Source organism: Pongo abelii, chromosome 2, assembly GCF_028885655.2.
Source record: "Pongo abelii isolate AG06213 chromosome 2, NHGRI_mPonAbe1-v2.0_pri, whole genome shotgun sequence".
Taxonomy (NCBI): domain Eukaryota; kingdom Metazoa; phylum Chordata; class Mammalia; order Primates; family Hominidae; genus Pongo; species Pongo abelii.
This window is the reverse complement of record NC_085928.1, coordinates 188990565-189016749: the sequence shown is the minus strand read 5'-3', so window position 1 is coordinate 189016749 and position 26185 is coordinate 188990565. Positions and strand designations below refer to the sequence as shown.

The window sequence follows — 26185 nt, the reverse complement described above, 5'->3', positions numbered from 1 at the left end:
AGTTCTTACTCTGGTTGTGGACTCCACCTGGAACTGGCAGCTCAGTTTTCAGTCTTTAAACTGTCTTTGGCATGAAGGTTGGGTTTCACAGGGACGCATCCCTGTCTGCCTAGGAATTTGTCTGTCTCCAGTTGCTGTCACTAAGCCACACATTGCACTGTCTCTTGGATTCATTAAGATGTCTTTTGGTTGTCTCAATCTCATATTGAGATTGAGATTGTTGACTCTATCTTCTTCCCCAAAGCCTTTTTTCCTCCCCACACCTTTAAAAATTTTTCATAAATATTTCCATCTACCCTGTGGTTCACCTCCTTTCTACCCTCTTATCCAATATGCTATTACTTGTTCTTACCTTCTTCATAGTTCCTGTGTCTTTCTCCTTTATCCAGCCATTATCTTGCTTCAGGCCCATTTCTCAAGCTCTTATCTGTCTCCACTCTGTCTAGGTGATGGTTTTTGGCTCCATAGCTTTAAATACCATCCACATTCAGATCATTCCTGAGAGTCTGTCTTCATCCTGACCACACTCTTGAACTCCAGTTTGGTTGTGGGCTTCTATGATAACATACTGTCTGATTTTTATCTTACTTTTTGGCTAGACATTCTCCATCGCATTTTCTGGATCTTCATTCTCTACTAGACTCTGTGTTGTAGTGTCTAGGATTTTGTCCTTGACTCTCCTCTGTGTATCTTCCCAGCTTTCAGCTTTGGTGTGCTACCCTGATGCTCATCTTTATCAAATACAATCAGGTCATGCACTTCTTTGCTTAAAGTTCCTCAGAGGCTCCTTTCTGCCTCTGAAGTCCAAGTTCTTTATCGTGGGCAAAGGCATTAAGAATGAGCCCCCTGTGTATTTCAATTTCTGCCTCTCCTCCAAAGGATCTAGAAGACCCGTTATCTCTCCTTGTAGCCCCTCAACACAGAAGGCTGGGCTTTTGCTCATGCTATTTTCTTGGTGCACAGTTTTCTTTTCCCTTACTTCTTACCTCCCCTGTAAACATTTGCTCATTTAAAAAGATGAGTCAGTGGCCCCCTTTTCAGGGAAGTCTTCCGTGATACATTCAGGCAGGAATAAGAAATTCCTTCTCTGTGTTCTAGCAGTTTATTATCGTCATTATAATACTTGGTTCATTTATCCAAGAGTTATTTATTGCTTGCTTGCTATATTCTGGAAACCATTCTAGGCATTTGGATTAGAACAGTAAACAAGACAGATGAGGTCCTCATTTTCAAGGAGTCTACATTACAGAGCGGAGGAAAGAGAAAAAAAACAAGTCAACAAACTATATTATTTTAGATAGTGATTAGTGGTACTAAGATAAAATAAAACCGGACAGTGTGGTAATATGATGGAGTGTGTGTGGTGTGGGGAGGGGGAATGGTTGTGACACTTGAGAGTGAGTGAGGTCCAGTTTGAGTTGAGACTTGAAAGATTAGAAGGAGCCATCCATACAGAGATCTGCAAGAGGTACATTCTAGGCAAAAGGAACAGTTAAGTACAAAGTCCTTGGACCTAGCGTGAGCTTGGCATGTTTAAGGAGCACATGCAGCCTAGTGAGCCAGGAGCATAATGAGCAGGGGAAAGGAAGGAGTGCTGTCTGACATAAGACCCGAGAGGTAGACGGGGCCAGATCATGTAGGGCCTTATAGGTAAGATTTGTCAATTAGATGGGGCCAGAACATGTAGGGCCTTATAGGTAAGATTTGTCAGTTAGACGGGGCCATATCGTGTAGGGCCTTATAGGTAAGATTTGTCAATTTTAAGTATAGCAGAAAGCCATTGGAAGAGTTTTATGTGAGGCAGTGACATGGAACTGATTCATGTCAAGAATTATTACTTTGGTTTATAATGAAGAGAATTCTAGGAGGACAAGATTAACAGCAGAGACCAATTAGGAGTTGTTACCTACTGCAAATGACCACCGTTACCTACTGCAAGCGAAAAATGTTGGTACCTTGGATTACTGTGGTATTTGTAGTATCCATGGAGAGAAGTGGAGTGATTTGGGATGTATTTTGAATGACAAGACTTGCTGATGGGTTGAATGTGTTGGGCTTAGGGAAGGATGGAATCAGGAAAAGGACCCCTTGGCTTTTCTTGGGTAACTTTGTGGATGGTGGTGCCATTTACCTACTGTGGATGACTAGTGGTGGTGGTGATGGTGGTGATGAGAAAGTTCTATGGAGGAGGAATCAAAAGTTATTTTAAGTTGGATATGCCTCTTAAGACGTGAAAGTATGGATGACCAGGAGGAAGTTGGATATATGGTTCTGAAGGTCAAGAATGGAGATTGATGATTTGGGGAGTCACCAACTTACTCATGGTATTTGAAAGCTATAGGTCTGGTTAGAATAACCTAGAGTCAGAGAATAGAAGAGGGCCAAGGGTGGGTCCTTGGACATTGTAGAGTTTAGAGGTCTGATAGAGGAGGAGAGATGGGGAGGGAAGAAGGAGTACAGATGATAGGAGGAGGAATGTTTCAAGAAGGAAATGAACTGTATCATGCCACTTTGAGTTCCAGTAAGATGAAGGCACATATGTGACCAGTGGATTTAACTCTGGAGTTCACTGTGACCATGGTAAAACACCTTTAGGGTATTGAAGTGAGGAGAAGATGGATCTTAGTTCATTACTCTATTTAGCTGCTTATGTGTCTGTCTCCTCCTCTATGTGCTAGTCTTTAGTTTATTTCTAGGGCTTAGCATATAAATAGATGGTGAATAAATGTTTGCCTGCAGGTTTGAGTTTTACAATGCAGTTTAAAGAATAATATACTGTTTTACCCTTATTTAGAATGCTTTTGTACTATTGACCCTTGCCACTAGTTTGTGTCAGTTCAAGGAATATAATCATGTGACTAATAATATGTGATGAGAAAGGCAAGTTCATGTTAGTAGAGGTTCTTAGTCCATCTTGAAGCCATCATGCTGTAGTGGAAAGGGGCCATTCTTTGATTTGGAAGGCCTGTCTTAGGCTTTGGCTGTGCTATTTAGCCCTTGAGAAGGGAGCTGGGGGCAAGCTCCTTACAGTCTCTGGATCGCAGTTCTTTGGCTGTCATAAATGGACAATATTAACAAATTCCTCTTACAAGATTTTTGTGAGCAGCAAATGAATAAATGCAATGAACATCCTTTGTAAGTAAAAAGATACTCTGTAAGTGCAATTTTTAAAGAATAATTGGATTATCCATTTCATTACTAACTTATAAAGTACATTAGATCAGAGTGTCATGAAATTCATATTTAACTGTGGCATATAAATGGCAAGAAGTTGGGTGAGGACATAAGTCACTGGAAAATGCGATACTTCTTTTTTTTTTTTTTTTTTTTTTGAGACAGAGTCTAACTTTGTCACCCACGCTGGAGTGCAGTGGTGTGATTTCAGCTCACTGCAACCTCCACCTCCCAGGTTCAAGTGGTTCTCCTGCCTCAGCCTCCCGAGTAGCTGGGATTACAGGCGTGTGCCACCACGCTCAGCTAATTTTTGTATTTTTAGTAGAGATGGGGTTTCACCATGTTGGTCAGGCTGGTCTCGAACTCCTGACCTCAGGTGATCCACCCTCCTTGGCCTCCCAAAGTGCTGAGATACAAGCGTGAGCCACCGCACCCAGCCAATGTGATACTTTTTAAGAAACATATAGGAAATTAATTTCCTTTGGCTGTGTTCTCTTGTCTTTCCCAGATAAATTTAATTGTTCTGTTAGAGCCAAAGGGTAGGCTCTTTTACTTCAAGATCTAGCAATCAAATCTAGCACTATAGTAGTCTGTTTACCCCCAGGGTTGTGTATGTATGAAGGAATAAAATGTAGTTAGTATTACTTGTGTTTTTTTCTTTTTTTTTTTTAAGTGATTAAGTAAATACATTGATTAACTCAGTTTGACACACTTTCTCAGGGTGATTACAGTTTTCTTTTATCCGTAGGAGATATCAAGACCCCTAGTAGATGCCTAAAACCGTGATATTTCTGAACCCTTCTATATGCGTTTTTTTTTCCTGTACATACATAACCTATGATAAAGTTTAATTTATAAATTGGGCTAGTAAGAGAATAGCAACAATAATTAACTAGAAAAAAGAACAATTATAAAAATATACTGTCATGGAAATTATGTGAATGTGGTCTCTCTCTCAAAATATCTTAATATTTTTGGACCACAGTTGACCATAGCTAACTGAAATTGCTGAAACTGAAGATAAGGGGGGACTGCTGTACTCATTTTATTTTTATTTCTAGGGTAAAAATCATGGTAAGAAACTCCGAAATTACTATGCAGCAAATAGCTGTCCTCCTCCTGCTAGAATGAGCAATGTGGTTGAGCCTGCAGCTACTCCAGTTGTTCCAGTCCCTCAGCAGGTGAGACACGTGTGTCAGGGTGAAGCAGCATTAGGGTGGAAGCTGTAGTATGCACAAATGGTTACGGATGACATTTGTCGTCCATGTGTCCGTTAGGGTACAGTTGGGAAAATAATCCTGAAAGATGCTGCTTGGTACTTTTAACTCCTTGAACTACAGTGCTGGATTTAATGCAGGCTATTGTTACATGAGTCTTTATACATTTCTTAAAATTCTGGGCTAAATGGGCTGGGTGCGGTCGCTCACGCCTGTAATCCCAGCACTTTGGGAGGCTGAGACGGGTGGATCACAAGGTCAAGAGATCGAGACCATCCTGGCTAACATGGTGAAACCCCATCTCTACTAAAAATACAGAAAATTAGCCGGGCGTGGTGGCGGGCACCTGTAGTCCCAGCTACTCGGGAGGCTGAGGCAGGAGAATGGCACGAACTCGGGAGGTGAAGCTTGCAGTGAGCCGAGATTGCACCACTGCACTCCAGCCTGGGCAACAGTGCGAGACTCCGTCTCAAAAAAAAAAAAAAAAAAAAAAAATTCTGGGCTAAATGATCCTGAATGTCTAGGCTAACCCCAAAATGAAAAGAGAGATTTTCAAACATGTGTTCCTTTATTGCAGTTCATCCCATTTATTTCAGATTTTGTCTTCCAGTTGCAAAATTAGGTGTTTGAGATGCTTATTACTTACCTCTATTCAGAGAGCCTGTGTAAACATGTTTTGGACCTTGCTATTATGAAACAGGCTTGAAAACCAAGTTCTTTTGCTCTTTGGAAGATAGAACAGGTGATTTAGGCAAGATATTCCTGTACCTTAGTAGCCTCTGAAACATGGAGTCTACTCTTAATCTGTCTTTGAAGTGTTATATGTCCATAAAACAATACAGTGGTCATAAATAATAATAGTTATAATTGAGTACATATCATGCCAGGCACTGTGCTGAGCATGTTTCATATGTTGTTTCAGTCAGGGCTGGGACTACAGTGAGGTGATGGATGCACTAAACTTGGGCACAAAATTTAAGAAGGAGCCAAAAAACTCAGTAATAAAGATAGATATTTAATACAATATTTTAGAAATGTAAAATTGATGTAAAATAGTGGTGAACAAAAACATTGAAAACTTAGAATAAGTATTACTGATTTTCCTTTTGCCCTAGGCTGCAATATGACTTGGCATGGCACTGTTGTTACTGATTCTGAATGTAAAATTTTGGTATTTTATTCATCCTTAATTTTTTGCATTAAATTTAATTTTTTAAGCTGGGTGTGGTGGCGTGTGCCTGTAGTCTCAGCTACTTGGGAGGCTGAGGCACAAGAATCACTTGAACCCGGGAGGTGGAGGTTGCAGTGAGCCAAGATTGTGCCACTGCATTTCAGTCTGGGCGACAGAGCGAGACTATCTCAAAAAAATAAAAAGAAAATTTAATGAAAAAAATCCATTAAAGTATTATTAATCTTGATTACTGAGGTTTTTTTGATGCTCCATTAAATTCTGAGCCCAAGGCAAGTGTCTCACTTGCTTCGTTTTAGTCCCAGGCCCTGACCTCATTTAATGCTTGCAACAACTTAGAGGTATTGGCCATAGTACTCAAATTGGTGTCCATAGGTCAGCAGTTTCAGCCTCATTGGAAGTTTATTAGAAGCTTAGATGAGCTAAGTAACTTTCCATGGTGTTACATGTTTTGTAAAGTGGTGGAGCAAGAATTTCTTTCTTTTTTTTTTTTTTTTGAGATGGAGTTTTGCTCTTGTTGCCCAGACTGGAGTACAATGGTGCGATCTCGGCGCACTGCAACCTCCGCCGCCTGGGTTCAAGCAATTCTCTTGCCTCAGCCTCCTGAGTAGCTGGGATTACAGGTGCCTGCCACCACACCCCGCAAATTTTTGTTATTTTAGTAGAGTCAGGGTTTTGTCATGTTAGCCAGGCTGGTCTCGAACTCCTGACCTCAGGTGATCCACCTACCTCGGCCTCCCAAAGTGCTGGGACTACAGGCATGAGCCACCGTGCCCGGCCCGAGAATTTCTTTTGATCGTAGACCTTTGCTTCTAACCAGCTTGTATCATTTTACTTTTCTGAGTGTTAGTTTTTAGTATTTAAAAGTGTGGGTAGCAATTCTGGCTGTTCTTCCTTCTCATGGATTTGTGGGGAAAATGAGATATATAAAAAACCAAATCAGAGAACAAAAAGATACCCAGAGAGATCTTCAAGCTGCGTAGTTTTCCTGTCACTGGTTTCTGAAGGCTGCTCTAGAATTGAATAGCTACCCACAGTGGGGGCTGTTTTCAGTGGGCTCCACCCTCCTGGGCAGGCAGCCTAAGCCTTTCTTCAGAGCATACCCCAGAAAAAACTTCCCTTCCAAGTGAAATGATGCTATTTTTTGCAACTGTTCCTGATATATATGGTTTCCAGAATCTTTATCATGTACTATATTATTCTCTTCTGGCCAAAACCTAGTGTGTCTTTTTTTTGTTAACCTAATATTTACTGAGTGCCTACTATCTTCTGGGCACTCTGTTAGGCTCTCTTTAACATGTTATTCCACAACCTGAATACAATTGTCTGGATTTGCTACTCATTTTTAATTTTTTCCTGATTATATCTGTAGCTAGTTTGTAGACTCTTTGTGGACAGGGGCTCTTTTTTAAAAAATATATGACTGTGTATCCCTTCTGGACTAGACAGCAACCCTAATAAAGAGTTAACAGTCACTAAATGCTTGTTGATGGATTCTGCAGACTTTACTCTTTCCCGTAATGTGATTTTAGGCCTTACCTATTTTACCCATGACTTACTGTCCTAAATCTAAGGTTTTTAAAACTCTTTTAAAAAATGTCTTCAGTGGCGACAGCAACTAGCCATTCACTAATTTGGTACCTAGGTGATTATAATGCAAAACCATGATTAAGTATCTCCCAGCCTTTTTGTTTTCCTGGAATGAATTATTTTCTTGATGAAGCTTAATGCTTGTGGTCATGCCATATCCTTTGGTTGTTTTTCAGCTCTTAAAAAGACCTTTGAGGAGAAGGAGGAAGCTCCGTATTTTTTTTAACCTTGTTTCTTCTTGTGTCTTTGATGTCAGATGGGCTCCTTTAAGCCAGGAGGCCGAGTGATCCTGGCCACGGAGAATGATTACTGTAAGCTCTGTGATGCCTCCTTCAGTTCCCCAGCTGTGGCTCAGGCTCACTATCAAGGGAAGAATCATGCCAAGAGGCTGCGGCTGGCGGAAGCTCAGAGTAACTCATTCTCGTAGGTATTGCCATTTTCTCTGAGGCCAAAGTGTTATGTGAGATTGACTGTCTTGAAAGAAAAAGAGTAGAAAGGGATTCTTGTTTAGAAGACTCACTCTTTTTTAAACTTCTTTTCTCCAGGGAATCCTCAGAGCTGGGTCAACGGCGGGCCAGGAAAGAAGGGAATGAGTTTAAGATGATGCCTAACAGGAGAAATATGTATACAGTACAGAATAATTCAGGTATCTTGTCTGTTTCCACATACCTTGGGTACATTCTGTACGTAGTCTTCTTCGTTTTTGTGATGATAGATAATGATAATAGATAGCCCTGAGAGTTTGGAGTTAGTCAGTGTTTTATTGAATTAGTCTAGTGGCGGCCTTTCAGGCTGGTGTGTATTTCAGGTCTCATTTATTTACTTTATTATTGTAAGTAATATATTATTTATTTTGGTTTTACACTGTAGTCTATGTTTTAGGATCTCTTATCTTTGTCCCCTTATGTTTGTTTATATTTCCAGCTAAGAAATGTAAAAGACATGATAAAAATGGGCTACTTGGTTTCAAGTTGTACCATTTTAAAGAAAAGATTCTAAAGCAGTGTTTTTTAACCAGGCTAGTGAAACAGAATTACCCAAGGAGTTTTTACAAAATGCCTGAACCATGACTTAGAGATTCTCAGTGAGTAAATTTGGAGTAGGACCCAGACATATGTGTGTTTTGAAAATGCTTGCTTGATGCTTCTGATATACACATTTAGTTCACAAACACTGATTTATAGGAATAAATTCTGCATTTTCTGATTGTCTTCAGTAGGGAGAGTGGGCTGAGTAGTCCCTCACCCTCCCCTCTACTTCAGCCTCTGATTCATGCACATGCCAGCAGAGGTCATTTACTTGAACAGTGAAACAAATAGAAAACAGAGCTAACTGAAAAGCCAGAGAAGCCTACTAAAAAAAGGACATATAGAAAGCACAATTCAGGCCAGGTGCCTGTGGCTCGTGGCTGTCATCCCAGCACTTTGGGAGGCTGAGGTAGGTGGATCACCTGAGGTCAGGAGTTCGAGACCAGCCTGGCCAACATGGTGAAACCCCATGTCCACTGAAAATATAAAATTAGCTGGGCATGGTGGCATACGCCTGTAATCCCAGCTACTTGGGAGGCTGAGGCAGGAGAATCGCTTGGACCTGGGAGGTGGAGGCTACAGCGAGCTGAGATTACACCACTGCACTCCAGTCTGGGTGACAGCAAGACTCTGTCTCAAAAAAAAAAAAAAAAAAGCACAATTCCTTATGATTAATAAAAGTCTAAACATATATTAGTAATTATAATAAATGTAAAATTACCGAAGTCCAAAAAAATGTTAAATTGGATGAAAGAAATCCATCTGAAATGAAAGAAGCTGGGATAGCTGTCTTAATATCAGAAAAATAAATTTTAGGATAGATTATGTTCTCTGACCAGAGTACAATGAAATGAGATGTCAACAAGAAAAATAGAAAAGCAAACAAAATTTCCATTTGTTTGGGAATTTAAAAACACTTCTAAATAACTCATGGTTCAAAGAAACAATTATACTGGAAATTAAAAATTCTTACAACGAAACAGTAATGAAAATATAATAACACTTGTAGGATGCAGTGAAAGCAGTATTTTGAGAAAAGTATTATGTGTATATTATTATAGTGGAAGTGAACAGCAGAAAGTTAACGAACTAAGGGTCCAGCTTATGAGGTCAGTAATGTAAAAAGAAGAAAATGAAATGATCAGTAATGTCACCAACACTTTTGCAGATTTCATTCTAGTCTCTTCATATGTATGACTTCTTTAAAATAGAAATGGGATCCTAGTTTGGGATATTCATAGTTTACTTAATAGCATAAGAGTTTTCTATAGCATTATTATATTTAGCAACTGCATAGTTTTCCATTGCATTCATTACCATATTTTCTTTAATCCTATTTTTGAATCTCTCCTTCCCCCTAAATTTTTGCTTTTATACTCACTGCTGAGATAAAAAACATAGTGCTATTGCTGTTGTTTATTGCTAAACATATTGCTATTAAATCTCAGTGTGAAAATTCTTAATATTTTCTTAGGATAATTCTTACAAGTAGAATTTTTGGATTAAAGGGTTAGCAGAAGCATACAACTTCTGATATAATGCTTGGAAATTAAAGTATTTTTAAAAGTGTATTCACTTTTTTAGAGACACAGCCATTTGGAATTTGGGTTTGGCTCTACAGCAATTTTTCTGACAATAGTTGGAGGAATCATTTTATCTTTTTAGATCGAACGTGTGTAAAATTGTAATTTTAAAAATCCATTAACTTCACATTCACTTAAAGCTAAGAATCTGTGAATTTTATAATTTGAACTTAGAATTACAAATTACAGTGATAATTGGTCAGGTTGTCATTCACTTAATGAATATTTTGAACATATTATTTTTATCTCTTGCTTTAGCAGGTCCATACTTCAATCCCCGCTCTCGGCAGAGAATTCCACGTGATCTGGCCATGTGTGTTACTCCAAGTGGCCAGTTTTACTGCTCAATGTGTAATGTTGGAGCTGGCGAAGAGATGGAATTCCGGCAGCATTTAGAGAGCAAGCAACATAAGAGCAAGGTGTCTGAACAGCGGTACAGGAATGAGATGGAGAATCTGGGATATGTATAGTGATTATTATATTAAGATAGAGCAGCTTGTCCTGCCTGTTGTTTGCCTTTTGTCAACTTGCCCTGCTTTGTGGTCCTTTTGATATGAGTACATTCCTCTGCTTAATGTTAATACGTGTAACCCACAGTGGTACCATGAGATGTCAAAACCTGGGGGCCCAGGGGCGGGGCAGGGGGAGGCGGGTGTGAAGAACGTGCTTCTTAGGTCATAATGCTTTTGCAGGGTCAACTGTGTTGAGCTGCTCATAGCATGTGACCTACCTACCCCATCAGAAATAACTTTTTATCTTGCTCAAGTTCTGGTCAACTAGTAGCCTGACTGCTTAGAACTTTGACTATTTAAAAGTTTCATTTTCTTTTGCAATTTTAGTTTTATGTACTGTTAAAGAATTGTATTGATTTCTTTTTAGATCACAGTAAAAATAGGTTGGCAGAGATTTCAGTTTCCCAGGGCTTAACCAGAACGACCACCTCAATGCATTGTCAGTAGAATACATTATTAGAAATTGTTAAGGTCTTTCCCGGGACATTTATTTTCTGCCATTTTCTTTTGCAATTGTAGTTTTATGTACTGTTAAAGAATTGCATTGAATTCTTTTTAGATCAAAGTAAAAATAGGGCAGCAGAGATTTCAGTTTCCCAGGGCTTAACCAGAACCGCCACCTCAATGCATTGTCAGTAGGATACATTATTAGAAACTGTTAGGGTCTTTCCCAGGACATTTTTTTTTCTGTATCATATCTCCCCATCATTGAAATGCAAGTTTTCTTGAATTCAAATACTCCCAATGAGCTTGTGTACTTCCAAACAGCTAAACTTGGTTTCCAGTTGTGGATTTCACACATGTAATTGCCGCCTTCTTCCCTCCTCTTTTTTCCCCCCTAGTTGAATCAGCTTGTCTAACAAGCCCATTTTCATGCCCCAGCTGTGCTGTGGGTTTTCCAAGCCTCATATTTGAATATTCAATGAGTTTAAGATGGATATGATTTTAAAAAATACATTTTCCAGCAGATTTTAGGAAACAAAGGTGTGTTTGATTTTCCAATTTAGAGTTACTTCTTCATTGATAGTAACATGCGCTTATATCATGATCTAAACCATAAGTTCAGATTGCTTGATATTTTGTTTTGCCAGACTTTTTTGATAATCTGATTCTTACACTTTACTTACATTTTCCTCTGTCTTGCAAGTCTGGTGGCCATCCTGAAAAATATCACCACCTGCTGTTTTATACACAGAGAGGAATTTTTTAAAAAGCAAATAAAGTTTCACTATCTTCGTTTCCAGTAGAAATATACATGAACTATGGTTTTATTCCTTGTAATTAGGCTTTCTTGAAGATACTAACAAGTATATGATAGATCACTTTGGCATCTGATAATTATATCAGTATTATTATTTTTGTTTTTTGCGTTTAAAATGAGAAGTTGTATGAACCCAGGAGGTGGAGGTTGCAGTGAGCCAAGAATCGTGCCACTGCACTCCAGCCTGGGCAACAGAGCAAGACTCCGTCTCAAAAACAAAAAAACAAAAAAACAAAAAAACGAAGCTGTAATATATATCTAGATTAACTAATGGAGTGCTCTGTGAATATTCATTAACTACATTTTATCTATTTACTATATTTTATATGGGTAAGACCAGTGGTCATCCATATTTCTTTTGAAAGGCCACTTGATCAGGAAGTTTATATTTTAAGCAGTATATTTGCACAATGGTCAGTTCACATTTGATTGCTTGTATTACTAATTAGAGACAAAACTTCTATTTTTTCTTGAGAAGTCTGTAGGCAAATAGATAGGGGAAGGCAAATTACAATCATTCTTTTTCTGTAATACTTTGGGACAATTTTTAAACAACTCAGACCCATGTTTAAAAACGAGTTTTGTGTGATTAAGCCTTGTATAGTATCCAGTTACTATCTTCTGTTGAAGTGGTGGTTCTTTGAGAAGTAGAATTATTTTGTAACTTTTTTTCTCCCAGAAACAGAAGAATCAAATACTATTCTGTTAGGATTCTGTCTAGACCTGTGACTCTTAGTATAATAACCCTTTTATTTTTTTTTATTTTTTTATTTTTGCAGTAATCTATAAAGTAGGGTTGCATAGTTTTGAGCAATTTAGGGCTTTTCTTATTGGCCAGTAGGTTATTCATTTTGCTGCTAAATATAATTTTTTGGTTAATTTTAACATTATAGTGCTGGCCGCTTGGTTCTATGATTACCTAAAAATCTAGTTTTTTTTCTCTGTAGGTAGATGTGTGTGTATGCACACCCACACACACACACGTACATATATGTTGTCATAGGTATTTCAACCCTTATTTCAAATAACAGTAGAAGATACAAACATGAATTTATATTTTGTAAAAATGGCATTCATCCACTTTGTTTTCCATTGGAAATAGTTTTAAAAGAAAGGTTCCCCTTGCTCTCTCCACTTAACAATTTCATTATATACATAGAAAAAGCAGCTGACTTAAGGGCTTGATGTTTTTTCAGGCCTTGTGTATTCAGGTTTCCAGTTTCCCAGTGCCCTTAATGGATGTTATGAATGCATAAGCGCATTTTCTTTTAAAGAAAGAAGTTAGATTTATAGTGTTATTTCTTACTTGCTATATTTCTTTGCACTAAAAAAGAGCTATGTGTTTGTTTTATAGGACACTTTAGTACCGTATTGCCTACAATAACTCAGTTTGCTTGTTAAATTCCAAACTCTGGGAAGTTGGTAAATAACTTCCATGATCACTTGTAAAAGTTACATGCACATCTGAAAAAAAATCACAAATCTCTATGACAGTAGGTTGTGTTTTGAGCTTGTTACCTTGCAGTATTCTTCTCTGTTCCATAGGTGAAAACAAAGGGTGACAGAGTTATCAGGCAGGAAATGCCTAAATAGATACATCTCTGCATGGTACAATTTCTTATATTCATGTATTCCATAAACAGTGTTTTTTCTCTGTTTAAGCAGACTGTTGTTTCTTCTGAGTCAGTGATATGTGATCTTCTTTGGTTTCATTTTGTGAAGCTCAGTCTGTCTCTGTAACATACTTTAGGATTTGCACCTTGTGCTCCCCAGGAATTATGTTAGTGTCTTTTTCTATGCTGTCTTCAAGGATGGACAGAGGCCTAAACAACAACAACAACAAAAATTGGAAAAAAAAATACTTAGATTTCGATAATCATCCATAGGAACTCATAGCATCAGTCCCTCTTCTCTGTGAATAATATCTTTGGGTAAATTGTCATAAAAAATCAATGTTAGAAGATGACAATTAGAATTCTTCTTAGGTATTGAGGGTAAGAAGTTGTAAAGAAAGAAAATTCGTGTTTCAACTAAAAGATTGGATTGCATATACCTTTGAAGTGGTTTTGTAAAAAAAGTTCAGTTACCAAACTGAGTGTGCCCTGTAATCCTTTTGAGTACACTGAAGATGCTTTGAAAATACTTTGTTGGTCTTCACTTTGTACATCATGTCCTGCAACTTGTAAATATGTGCATGTTGTTTATGTTTGTCTGCCTTTCTCTTATTGCACTAAATTCTGCAAGGTGAATAATTTTTTTATACCATTTATTTGGAAAAAGTTCCTCCTCCAGCTCTTCCTCACTGACCTTTTAATTAGTTGGTAAACTTAGAAAACCAGTTAGGATTTTTGAAGCCCTGAGTTTAAAAGAAGAATTGTGGCTATTTGACATCATCCTTACGTTCCCCTGACTTAAAAAGCTAACAAGAAGCATGAGATCTTCCACCTCATTTTAGAAAGCTTTTCTACAGAACTATATGCTTGCTTATAGCTACCTATCTACAGTTTGAACAGGGAGAAAGGGAGATATGTATGTCTGGTTACATCTTCCTTCACTCCTAAATTGGCTGGGACAGCAAGCAACAACAGTTTGAGGTCCAGTGACCTACGTAAAATGTGTGTCGTTTGTGTCAGGGGACACATGTAACTGTGCGACATGGTATTTTCTACAGGCAGGGCTAGGAAAGGTGGTTTTGGAACCTAACCTACTTTGTGTCTTCATTGTCAGAACTTAGGTTGGAAATGCCCTTTAAAGAACTTGGTGAGGCATGTACTAGGACAATAGAGCTGCTTTAGAAAGAAATTGAGACATGTTTTGTCAGGACAGATAAAAGTTTAATGCAGGTTTTTGAACATATGTTTAAAAAAATTTGACCTTACCAACAATTTTTTTTCTTCTAGCCAAATCATTGTACAGGAGTTTCATATATGATAAAAAGTGTTTCGTTATTGTTTTTGCTTTCTTGGCAGGGGAGAGCCCCTACAATTGTGAGCTGTTACTGTCACTCTAGCTGAATGGACAAATAGCTGTGTAAATAGCTTCTCATAAAACATTTCTACTGATAGCTGTTTGACTTTTTCTTCCCATTATGAATGGGAGGAACATTTGTAAACTTCCTTTCTGGGTAGCTACCAAAAAACGTACTGGCTTATGGTCCCATGTGACCTTGTCTCCGTTAAGCCCAGAATCTGAGTGCCTTTAGCAAGTGTTAGCATTTCACAGAGAGAAGAGAGACATAATTATTGCTATGAATCACCATTCATAAATAGGAGCTTGGAATAACAAAGGTCTGTGTGAATTCTGTTCTACATCTTTTTTTTTCCCTTCCTTAATGAAATCTCAATTTGATATCAAGTAAAACTATTGTCATTATTGATCAGAAACCATACATTCTGAAAGTGAATCCAGTTGTCCCAAGCTGGCAGCAGTCAGAGATCATTTTTGACCTTGATCTGTGTTGGGTTTGTACTTAGTGAATGGCAGTGTGGTTGATTGGAAGAGCTTGACACTGATGTTTGGAAAAATTCTTCATTCTAGTGGTCATTTTCAAACTTGTCTTCTGTAGAGAGGGGAAAAATTACGTATTTGCAACTAAAGCGAAGAGACTGGCACAATAATTATTAATTGTGTTAGTTCATTTCTATATTAAATGAAGCATCTTCACAAATCAGGTTTGAAGCCATTAAAAGCAAAATTTTCCCTAGTTTAATTAATTTAAAATTCGAAATTGCCTGACTACTTAGAATCTTAGAAACACACTGCTAGATTAATTTTATTATAGAAATGTTAACATGTTCCTCAACATTTTCTCAAGAAAATTTTCAGACATATATCAAAGTTGAAAAAACTTTGCCGTATAACCGCTGCTAGATTCTGCCATCAACATTTGACTATACTTGTATTGCCACGTATCTGTTCATATTCTCTATCCCTCTTTTCATCCATCGATCCATCAGATTTTTTTTTTAAAGAACATTCCAAAGTAAATTTTAGGCAATACACTGCCCTAAATTCTTAGCATGGGTGTCATTAATTAAGATTTAGTATTCGTTTAAATATCTATTTTGAAAGTGGTGTATGAAGTTGATAATCTGAGCCAATTAACATACTTTTTTTTTTTTTTCCTCCTGTGGACTTTTGTCTTCCAGTTTCTCTTCTTGTGTGTGCTTAGGGTGAGGAGGACAATTCCTTTCAAACACAAGTTTATTTTAGAATTGGTCATTTTTAAGTGCTTGTCATAAATTTTAAAGTTTCAATATAATTTTTCTTTTCCCCACTTCTGTTGATGTATTTTTGCCAAACTATGCAGCTTCTTCAAAAAACTGTAAATTACTGATTGGGGTTTATGAAATCAGCGAATACCTCATTTCAATCTGTTGCTGCTTTTCTCCCACTTGTCACTTCTCCTTTCACTACTTTCAGCTGCTCTACCAGAAGGTAGAGGGGAGTAAAGGGTCAAACCCCTATATAATTAGCTGTTTTAAACAACTCTAGGAGAGCAGATTAAGTAGCTTAGTAAGTTGAAACTATTAATTTTTCTAAAGAATTTGATTTGAATTCCTTGAGAATTGTAATTATCCACACTTCCCCCAGTGATAATTAGCAGAATTAAAAATGATTGTACTGTACAATGAGTTGTTGAAATTGTAAGCCTTAGTAACCATCTTTAGCTTTACTGTAGTCATGTTTAGAAAAAATTATTTTTACATATGCCTTTATTTTTATGCTCACTTTTTGTGGATAAAATTCTTTAGATAAAATCTAAAGAATTTAAGTGACTTTCTCCAGGTCATGAAGATTCAATGGGTAGAACTGAATCAGAATTGAAATGTTCCAGATTCATATTCTTGTGTGTGTTTGATAAAATTCATGGCTTCCAAAGTAACTGAACACTTCCTTTGGGCCCTTGGAGGGAAAATACATATTTTTACTAATTACACTTTTATTTTTAGACGGCAGTTCTTTGAACTTAAAGATATTCTCATGGCTATAGTTCCAAATTAAGCCCGATGCAGTTGCTAAAAATCTTGCTGCACTGTTGAATTCTAATAATGTAACATTTATCGGATTCTTTTGCATTTTGATGACCTTCATGATTCATTTATAAGTCTTTGTAAGTGCTTAAGTGACCCCCTCACTAGTGAAAATAATAAATGTTCTATATCATTGATTATTATTTGTGTATTCTCTACATGATATATTTTTTTAAGGAAAAGTAACTCCACATGTCAGAATGAGTGATATTATCCTAGGGCAAAGCACATATAGAGCAGTTTATTTCTACTCTGCAAATATGGCATGTACAGTAACAAAACTCTTTTGGAGTGGCTGGTCATTGTTTTGCCCTCTTTTGGTACCTGAGTACCTTTCTGGGGTTTTGTAAATCGTGTGTCATTTGTAAGAATTTCACGTTAACTCTGCGTTACTTGGTGTTCACCTGTGGTATCCTTGACTGACCATAATGATTTAGTTTGGGTATGATGTGTCTGCTTTGAAATGCCTTACCGGAGTATGTCAGATCCTGCTTTAAAGCATTCCAGATATCTGCTGGGACAATAAGTTGCTTCTCCTTGGATATATGCTCTAGATTCAGAAGCAAAACCGATTTTGCTTTCACCTTTAAGGTTGCATTTTAATGCAGTTGTTGTTTTAAATTAGAGAATAAAATGCAAAACCAAGGGAGGCTTTAGAACCCTTCATTGAATGGCATGGCAAACTTTTAAAACTGCTTTTGCTATTTCACTACAACTATCTTTGGTAAAGGATATGGCTAAAAAATGTCAGCCCAAACTGTGTGTAATTAGGGTTGTTTATTAAAATTTTCTCCAAATGTCATACAGGGGCTTAAGATCTGTGTATGCTGTTGGGTCAGAGTGCCAGTCACTGCTTTGGAAATCTGTGTTCTGGGGCTGCAGAATGACAAACGTGTCATGGGATTAAAACCAATCAACTGTGAATTGTGAAATTGAAACTACTCTTTCGGTTTTATTTTCGTTAGCATATTGAGTATAGAAATCTGAAACTTATTTAAAATTTATACTGCTTTTGTTGATGGCTCATTTTGGCTGTGTATCCTCACTTATGTACTGATTTCTGATAAAGGCTTGACATTATTATAACACGCATTTTGTGTTCCAGTTTAATAAAATGGTTTCTGAGTCTTGTCTGAAAATTGTTTGGTTATGAGTTGAAGATCAAGGGAAGAAGGTAAATTGTCATCACTGAGACGTTATTTTGATGCCGATTCTCGATGACTGTGGGTTCCCCATTCATCAGTCTGCACACAGTCTGCCATGGGCTTCTGGAAACCATGCAAAGTACTGTAAGCTTTTAGGTTTACAGCAGAATCAACCTAGCTGCCCACACTGCCTGTTCTCCCTATCACCGGAGTTAGCCTGGGACTGGAGTGAGTTCTCAATTTTGTTGATAGATTTTAATATTTATTTTCCTTTCAAATTTTAAGAAAGTTGGCCTTAGTACTATAAACACTGCTGGAAATAAACACATTATTAAAAAGCATATACCCATTAATCTTTTGGGGGTGTTTTACATGTAAAATACTCTTACAAATATAATCAATTTATATATGCAATATAATTGAGATGTGGTCCTTTAAACAGCCTGGTTTTCCATATACAGTGTACTTTTGAATTTAAATGCTCACTTAAAAAAGTAGATTATAGGCTGTAAGATGCTGTTATGCTTTGATTAATCAGGATGCAAGACACATACCCTTACTGTTGTGGGAAAAATTCTTCAGTCTGCACACACAAAAAATGTTTCTGAATGAAGTGAATAGATCACATTGAATTTGTGTGTTGTAAAGTACTCAAGGCATCAGCACATTTTATTAAATCATCTCCAGGAGATTCTTAGCTTTAAAAAAGCCATGATAATATGCACCAAAAAAGTCTTAAATGATCTCAGATTTTCAGCCTTTTAAAAGGCATTTCTGAGGCTCATTCATTGGCTGAAAATCTATTCAAGATCAAATGCTGGGTGTTATCCTTTGTAATTTCTTAAAAGGCTAGTGATAAAGTTTCCCAATCTATGATAAATTGATATAAGATTATAAAGATCAGAAATAGATCTTTTTATGTGAGTTTTAAGATTTTTTATCATCTGAGTTGAGGCTTAAACCAGCAAGTTTTATTCTTAATTATGGGATCTTCATAACTTGAAAATTAAGAATTACAAAAAGATGAAGACAGTTAACTATTGTGTAATGTGAATATTATTTTAAAGGGATCTGATTATGAGTTCTTACCAAAAAAATCCCCTACAAATACATTTCATGGTTTTTATCTTCAAGTCTGTGTGTGTATGTGTGTATATGTATTTAGGGGGAATGTATACTAGGAGGGAGTTTATGGAAACATGTTTAAGATGATCAAATGCTAGTAATGAAGTGTGTCCAAAGGAACAGATGTAAATTTGCCACTGGAAGAAATACACTCCACCATAGGCAGTCTATAACTTATGCTTGGCATTTTGGATAAATCTTTAAGTATGTAATTAGAGCTTCAAATGTGTTTTGGCTGGAAGTTGTCCCTCTAGGCAGGAACAAGATGCCTTTCATATTAGCTTCAATTTTTCATCTTTGCTGATGCCAGAGGCACCTCTCTAACCCTGTTTTCTAGAAATCCTTACTAGGTTATGGACTTTGACCAACGGTATCTAGTGCCACCTTGTGGACTGTCTAGATTTTACAGTTAGCAGTTTGTGGTTGGTGAACTAACTTTAAAGCAGGATGTTTGGTTGAAAACCACCTTGTGGAGGATATGAGTTTTTATCTGTACGTAAAACAAGTCATGTCTTGAAGAGATACTGAGGACTGTTTTTACAGCTTAAGCTGCTAAAGGATAACAGAGTGGGAAAGTGTTGAATTGGAAATCAGGATCCATATATATGTATGGATAGATATATATGCACAGGCATGTGTGAATGTCTCATTTTTTGTGATTATTTAAAAACGTCTATTTTGTTTAAAAAAAATCTGTTCTCTACATATTCGGTTATGTGAACAACAACAAACATGGAAATTAAAATAATGGTCAATGAAAGCCCCAACCAGGAAGTAAAGGACTAGAAAAATCTTTCATCAAAGAAGACTTGAAAATTTAAAAACACAATTATATACAGGGGCAAACGTTACCAAACATGGAAATCTTGCTGACCTAAAAATTAAACTATAAAATATTAAAATTTTCCCAAACATAGTTTATTTTTGGGGAAAACAATATTTTCTGCTTTAATAAGCTAGCAATGAAGAAAGAGACTTTTTTAAAAAAGTATTTTTATTAAATATTTCAGACATTCAAAAATGTACATACTGGGTAACTGGTCTCAGTTCTGTCAGTGTGTTCCCTGGCTTGTCACTTGACCTCTTGAAATTCAGATCCCCATAACTGGGGTATTGGGGTGGATCTAGTTATTTCTTCTTTATTCCTCTCTTTCAGTACTATGGATAATTTAGAAGATTGCTGTTTTCAAAAAGAATTTTTTTTTTTTTTTTTTGGAATACATAAGTCCTGAACTCACCCCTGAACTCCATGCTGCCATGTCCCCCTGCCCAGCGGCAATTGATCGCGGTTAGCAGTTTCTTGAGTCTTTTCCAGTTAAAGTCTATGTAACGTGAATGGAGGCATTCCATCCCTACTGTTCATCACCTTGGGGGGTGTGTGTGTGTGTGACCTTGGCAAGCATTCCATACCAGCACATGTGGATCTATTTCATTGTTTTTCATTCTGTGGTGTTTCCTTGTATGATTTCTAAAATTTCTGTTATTGATCCTCTGTTGATGGACATTTATGTAATAATAATTAAAAAAATAAACCCTTAAAAATAGCAAAATATATAAAATTTACCATTTTAACCATTTAGTGTACAATCATCATCACTCTCCATCTCCAGAAATTTTTTATCTTCCAAAACTGAAATTGTACCCATTAAACAGTAACTCCACATTCTCTCTTCCCCAGTCCCTGGCAACCACCATTCTACTTTCTGTCTCTATGATTTTGACTACTTGAGGTACCTCATATAAGTGGAATCATATGACAATTGTCCTTTTGTGTCTGGCTTATTTCACTTGGCATAATGTCCTCGAGGTTCATCCGTGTTGTAGTATGTATCAGAATTTCCTTCATTTTTAAAAATTATTTTTAATTAGGGATACATGATATTGTACATATTTATGGGGTACATGTGATATTTTGATACAAGCATTCAATGTGTAATGATCAAGTCAGGGTAATTGGGGTATCTTATCACCTCAAGCATGTATCAACTTTCCTTCCTTTTTGAGGCTGAATAATATCCCATTGCATGTATCGATGACATTTTGTTTATTCATCCACTGATGGACACTTACGTTGCTTCTACCTTTTAGCTATTGTGAATAATGCTACTGTGACCATAGGTGTACATAGCTGAAGACTTGGAAAATTATAAATTATTTTATATATGCAAAGTGTATAAAAGTTTAATTTTTTTCACTGAAGCTTTGATAATTTGAGTCTGTAAAACAAACTGACCATGGATTAACAGGAGAAAAGGCATACAGATTTATTAATGTACATATGGGCATGGGAGTCATACAAAATATGAAAAACTCAAATGTCCAGACAGCTGATGCTGTAAACCAAAAAGTATCTGAGACAGGTCTCAATCAATTGAGAGTTATTTTGCCAAGGTTGATGATACACCCAGGAAAAAAAGACACTAGCCACAATAGAATCTGTGGCCCACAGTTTTTTTCCAAAGAGGATTTTGAGTGCTTCCATATTTAAAGGGGAAAACATGGGCAGGAGAGAAAAGAAGTGTGGAAGAAAGAGGCAGGGAGTTGCAATCTTTTGAAGGTTTCATCAACGTTCAGTGGATCCACACTTTACATGTGAAAGGAGAGGGTAGAGGCATTTGTCTCATGCTCAGTGAATCTACATTTTTACGTAAGATAAGTAAACAGAATAGAGGAAGCAGTCAAATATGCATTTGTCTCAGGTGAGCAGAGGTATGACTTCTGGTTCTATCCTTTGTCCCGTTCTTCTGAAGATAAATTGTTATTGTCAGGGTGAAATTCAACAGAACTGTTTTAGGGTAAGGATCTTGAGGGCCCACAAAAAATTTGCTTGTGAGCAAATTGCGAGGGAGGTATGTAGGTAGTCTTTCATCTTTGTAGCTGTTGAGGAACAAAATGGGAGGCAGTTTTGTGTGACTCAGTTCTCAAGCTTGACTTTTTCCCTTAGGTATGGTGAATATGGGGTCCCAAAATTTTATTTTCCATTCACAACTCTTTAATACTATCTTGAGGTTACAGAAAGAATAGGGGCTTGAAGCTTGTCAAGACAGGTTATGGTGGCATGAGAGGTTATGGGAAGGAGAGAAGAGGCAAGGTGTGCTGCAAAGGTGGTCTTGTTATGCAGATGATCTCACAGGTAGCAGCCCTCAGAAAGGAAAAATGGGAGGCCGGGTACGGTGGCTCATGCCTGTAATCCCAGCACTTTGGGAGACCAAGGCAAGTGGATCACCTGAGGTCAGGAGTTCGAGACCAGCCTGGACAACATGGTGAAACCCCGTCTCTACTAAAAATACAAAATTAGCTGGGTGTGGTAGCGGGCGCCTATAGTCCCAGCTACTTGGGAGGCTGAGGCAGGAGAATAGCTTGAACCCGGGAGGCGGAGGTTGCAGTGAGCTGAGATCATGCCACTGCACTCTAGCCTGGGCAACAGAGCAAGACTCCATCTCAAAAAAAAAAAAAAAAAAGAGATGGGAGCCTGTGGTAGATGTTTCTATAAAACCTTTAAAGGTGTCAGGCTCTCAGTTAATCTTTCTTTGTTCTGGACAAGGTGGGGCTTCAGAAAAAGCCTGTTTGCATCTGTTGTTTACTTCACTTTATTTCCTCTACAGATGCAAATCCCCGTAAAAGACTCAGCTTTGCAGGCTGATTCTTGTGTTGCAGGTCCTCTGAATAGTCATCTCAGAATATGTCAAAGAAGTATATTTTGGAGTGAAACATTTCTTGGTTTCCTTTAGTCCCCCACTTGAAACTTGAAACTTTAGAACATTTCGCTTATTAATGTTTGGGCGCAGTGGCTCATGCCTGTAATCCCAACACTTCAGGAGGCTGAGGTGGGTGGATCGCTTGATCCCAGGAGTTTGAGATCAGCCTGGGAAATATGGCAAAAGCCCATCTCTACAGAGAAAAAAAAAATAATTTTAGCTAGTCACGGTGGCACGTGCCTGTAGTCCCAGCTATTCAGGAGGCTGAGGTGGGAGGATCACTTGAGCCTTGAGGGGGAGGTTGCAGTGACCTGAGGTGGTTCCACTCTATCCTGAGTGACAGAGAGAGACCCTGTCTCAAAAAAAAAAAAAAAAAAAAAAAAAACAACACAAAAGTGTCACTTATTAAAGTAGGATTGGTAGCTATGGAGAGATTTGGGTTAGAAGTTTTGAGATAAGAGGGAGCAAAACAAATTGGGATAAGCAGAAAAGAACAAATAGAAGTATGTCATGCCATATCTTCTTGAATCCGTCTCTTAGTTGTGATACTACATCAGTTAAACTGTTGTTTCCCATTGCAACAGGTGGCATTGCAGATGGGCTCTCAAAGTTAGGCCAAACATCTTTGATAAGAGACATTTCTATGAAAACAGAGAAAAATAACGTTAACATTTGAAACAGCCTATAAATTAGTTTCTTTAGAGTCTGGAGGGCAGTCAGTTGAGAAGATGCCCAGATTTGGGTTAGAAACATCTTCAGTTGAAACAGACAGGCAGTGGCAATCTGGCAGATTTTCCAGGGTTGTAGTTTTTGTTTTTTTTTTTAGTTTTTGTGGGTACATAGGTGTATACATGGGGTACATGAGATATTTTGGTACAGGCATGCAATGCATAATAATCACATCATGGAAAACTGGGTATCCATCCCCTCAAGCATTCGTCCTTTGTATTACAAACAATCCAATTATATTCTTTTAGTTATTTTAAAATGTACTGGTAAATTATTATTAACTATAGTCAACCTGGTATGCTATCAAATACTAGGTCTTATTCACTCTTTCTAACTACTTTTTTGTACCCATTAACCATCCCCACTTCCTCCCCTCCCCTCACTACCCTTCCCAGCCTCTGGTAACCATCAGTCTACACTCTTATCTCCATGAGTTCAATTGTTTTGATTTTTAGATCTCATAAATAAGTGAGAACATGCAATGTTTATCTTTCTATGCCTGGCTTATTTCACTTAACATATTGACCTCCAATTCCATCCTTGTTGTTGCAAATAATAGAATCTAATTCTTTTTTGTGGCTGCAGAGTACTCCATTATGTATAGGTATCACATTTTCTTTATGCATTCATCTATTGATGGACACTTAGGTTGCTTCCAAATTTTGGCTATGGTGAACAGTGCTACAACAAATATGGGAGTACAGATATCTCCTTGATATACTGATTTCCTTTCTTTTGGGTATATGCCCAGCAATGGGATTGCTGGATTGCATGGTAACTGAATTTTTAGTTTTTTGAGGAATCTCAAAACTTCTCCAAAGTGGTTTTACTAATTTACATTCCCACCAACAGGGTATGAGTGTTTCCTTTTCTCCAAATCCTTACTGGCATTTGTTATTGCCTGTCTTTTCTATATAAGCCATTTTAACTGGGGTAAGATGATATCTCACTGTAGTTTTGATTTGCATTTCTCTGATAATCAATGATATTGAACACCTTTTCATATGCCTGTTTGTCATTTGTGTTTCTTCTTTTGAGAAATGTTTGTTCAAATCTCTTGCTTATTTTTAATCAGATTATTAGATTTTTTTCCTATAGAGTTGTTTGAGCTCCTTATATATTCTGGTTATTAATCTTTTGTCAGATGGGTAGTTTGTAAATATTTGCTCTCATTCTGTGGGTTGTCTCTTCACTTTATTGCTTGTTTCCTTTTCTGTACAGAAGCTTTTAAACTTGATGTGATCCTTTTTATCCATTTTTGCTTTGATTGCCTGTGCTTGTGAGGTATTACTCAAAATTTTGCCCAGAACAATGTCCTGGAGAATTTCTCCAGTGTTTTATTGTAGTACATTCATAGTTTGAGGTCTTAGACTTAAGTCTTTAATCCAGTTTGATTTGATTTTTATATAACACAAGAGATATAGATAAAATTTGTTCTTCTGCATATGGTTATCCAGTTTTCCCAGCACAATTTATTGAAGAGACTGTCTTTTCTGTAATGTATGCTTTTGGCACCTTTGTTGAAAATGTATTCACTGTAGGTGTATGGATTTGTCTCTGGGTTTTCTATTCTGTTCCATTGGTCTATGTGTCTGTTCTTATGCCAGTACCATGTTGTTTTGGTTACCATAGCTCTGTAGTATAATTTGAAGTTAGCTAGTGTGATTCCTACAGTTTTGTTCTTTGCACTCAGGATAGCTTTGGCTAGTCTGGGTCTTTTGTGGTTTCATAAACATTTTAGGATTGTTTTTTCTATTTCTGTGAAGAATGTCATTGGTATGTGAATAGGGATTACATTAAATCTGTAGATTGCTTTGGGTAGTGTGGACATTTTAACAATATTGATTCTTCCAATCCATGAACATGGGATTTCTTTCCATTTCTTGGTGTCCAATTTATTTCAACAGTGTTTTATAGTTTTCATTATAGAGATCTTTCAATTCCTTGTTTAATTCCTAAGTATTTAATTTTACGTTTGGCTATTGTAAATGGGATTACTTTTTAAATTTCTTTTTCAGATTGTTCACTGTTGGCATATAGAAATGTTACTGATTTTTGTATGTTAATTTTATGTCCTGCAACTTTACTGAATTTATTTATCAGTTCTAATAGTATTTTGGTTGTGTCTTTAGGTTTTTCCAAATATAAGATCATATCATTTGCAAACAAGGATAATTTCACTTCTTCCGTTTCAATTTGATACGCTTTATTTTTTTCTCTTGTCCGATCATTCTAGCTAAGACTTTCAGTACTATGTTGAATAACAGTGGTGAAACTCGGCATTCTTGTTGTGTTCCTGATCTTAGAGGAAAGGCTTTCATTTCATTTTTTTATCCATTCAGTATGATACTATCTGTGGGTCTGTTATATGTGGCTTTTATTATGTTGAGGTGTATTTCTCCTATTCCCAGTTTTTTTGTGAGTTTTTATCATGAAAGAATGTTGAACTTTGTCAAATGCTTGCTCAGCCTCAGTTGAAATAATTATATAGTTTTTGTCTTTCATTCTGATGATATGTTGTATCACATTGATTGATTTTTATATGTTGAGTCATTCTTGCATCCCTGGAATAAATCTCACTTGGTTATGATGAATGATCTTTTTAATATATTGTTGAATTAGGTTTGCTAGTATTTTGTTGAATATTTTTGTATTAATATTTATCAGAGATATTAGCCTGTAGTTTTCTTTTTTTGATGAATTTTGCCTGGTTTTGACATCAGGGAATACTGGCTTTGTAGAACTTATTTGAAAGTATTCCCTCCTCTATAATAGTTTCAGTGGAATTGGTATCAGTTCTCCTTTAAACATTTGGTAGAATTCAGCAGTGAAGCAATTGGATCCTGGGCTTTCCTTACTGGGAGATTTTTTTGTTGTTGTTGTTCTGTTTGGGTTTGGGAT

At 37.0% G+C, this 26185-nt stretch overlaps 1 protein-coding gene across 2 annotated transcripts in view; it reads left to right on the top strand.

Moving 5' to 3' along the window:
* ZMAT3 (zinc finger matrin-type 3) overlaps positions 1–17726 on the top strand; it is a 49063-nt gene extending 31337 nt beyond the window's left edge. The window contains exons 3-6 of one of the 2 annotated variants that reach the window (XM_009239557.4): positions 4236–4355; positions 7427–7593; positions 7716–7816; positions 10040–17726. In XM_009239557.4, the coding sequence (XP_009237832.1) occupies positions 4236–4355; positions 7427–7593; positions 7716–7816; positions 10040–10251 (600 nt within the window). In that variant the 3' untranslated portion in view covers positions 10252–17726. The remainder of the gene's footprint in view (positions 1–4235; positions 4356–7426; positions 7594–7715; positions 7817–10039) is intronic. The other variant, XM_054553023.2, reaches the window with a different exon arrangement.
* The last annotated feature ends 8459 nt before the right edge of the window (positions 17727–26185 follow it).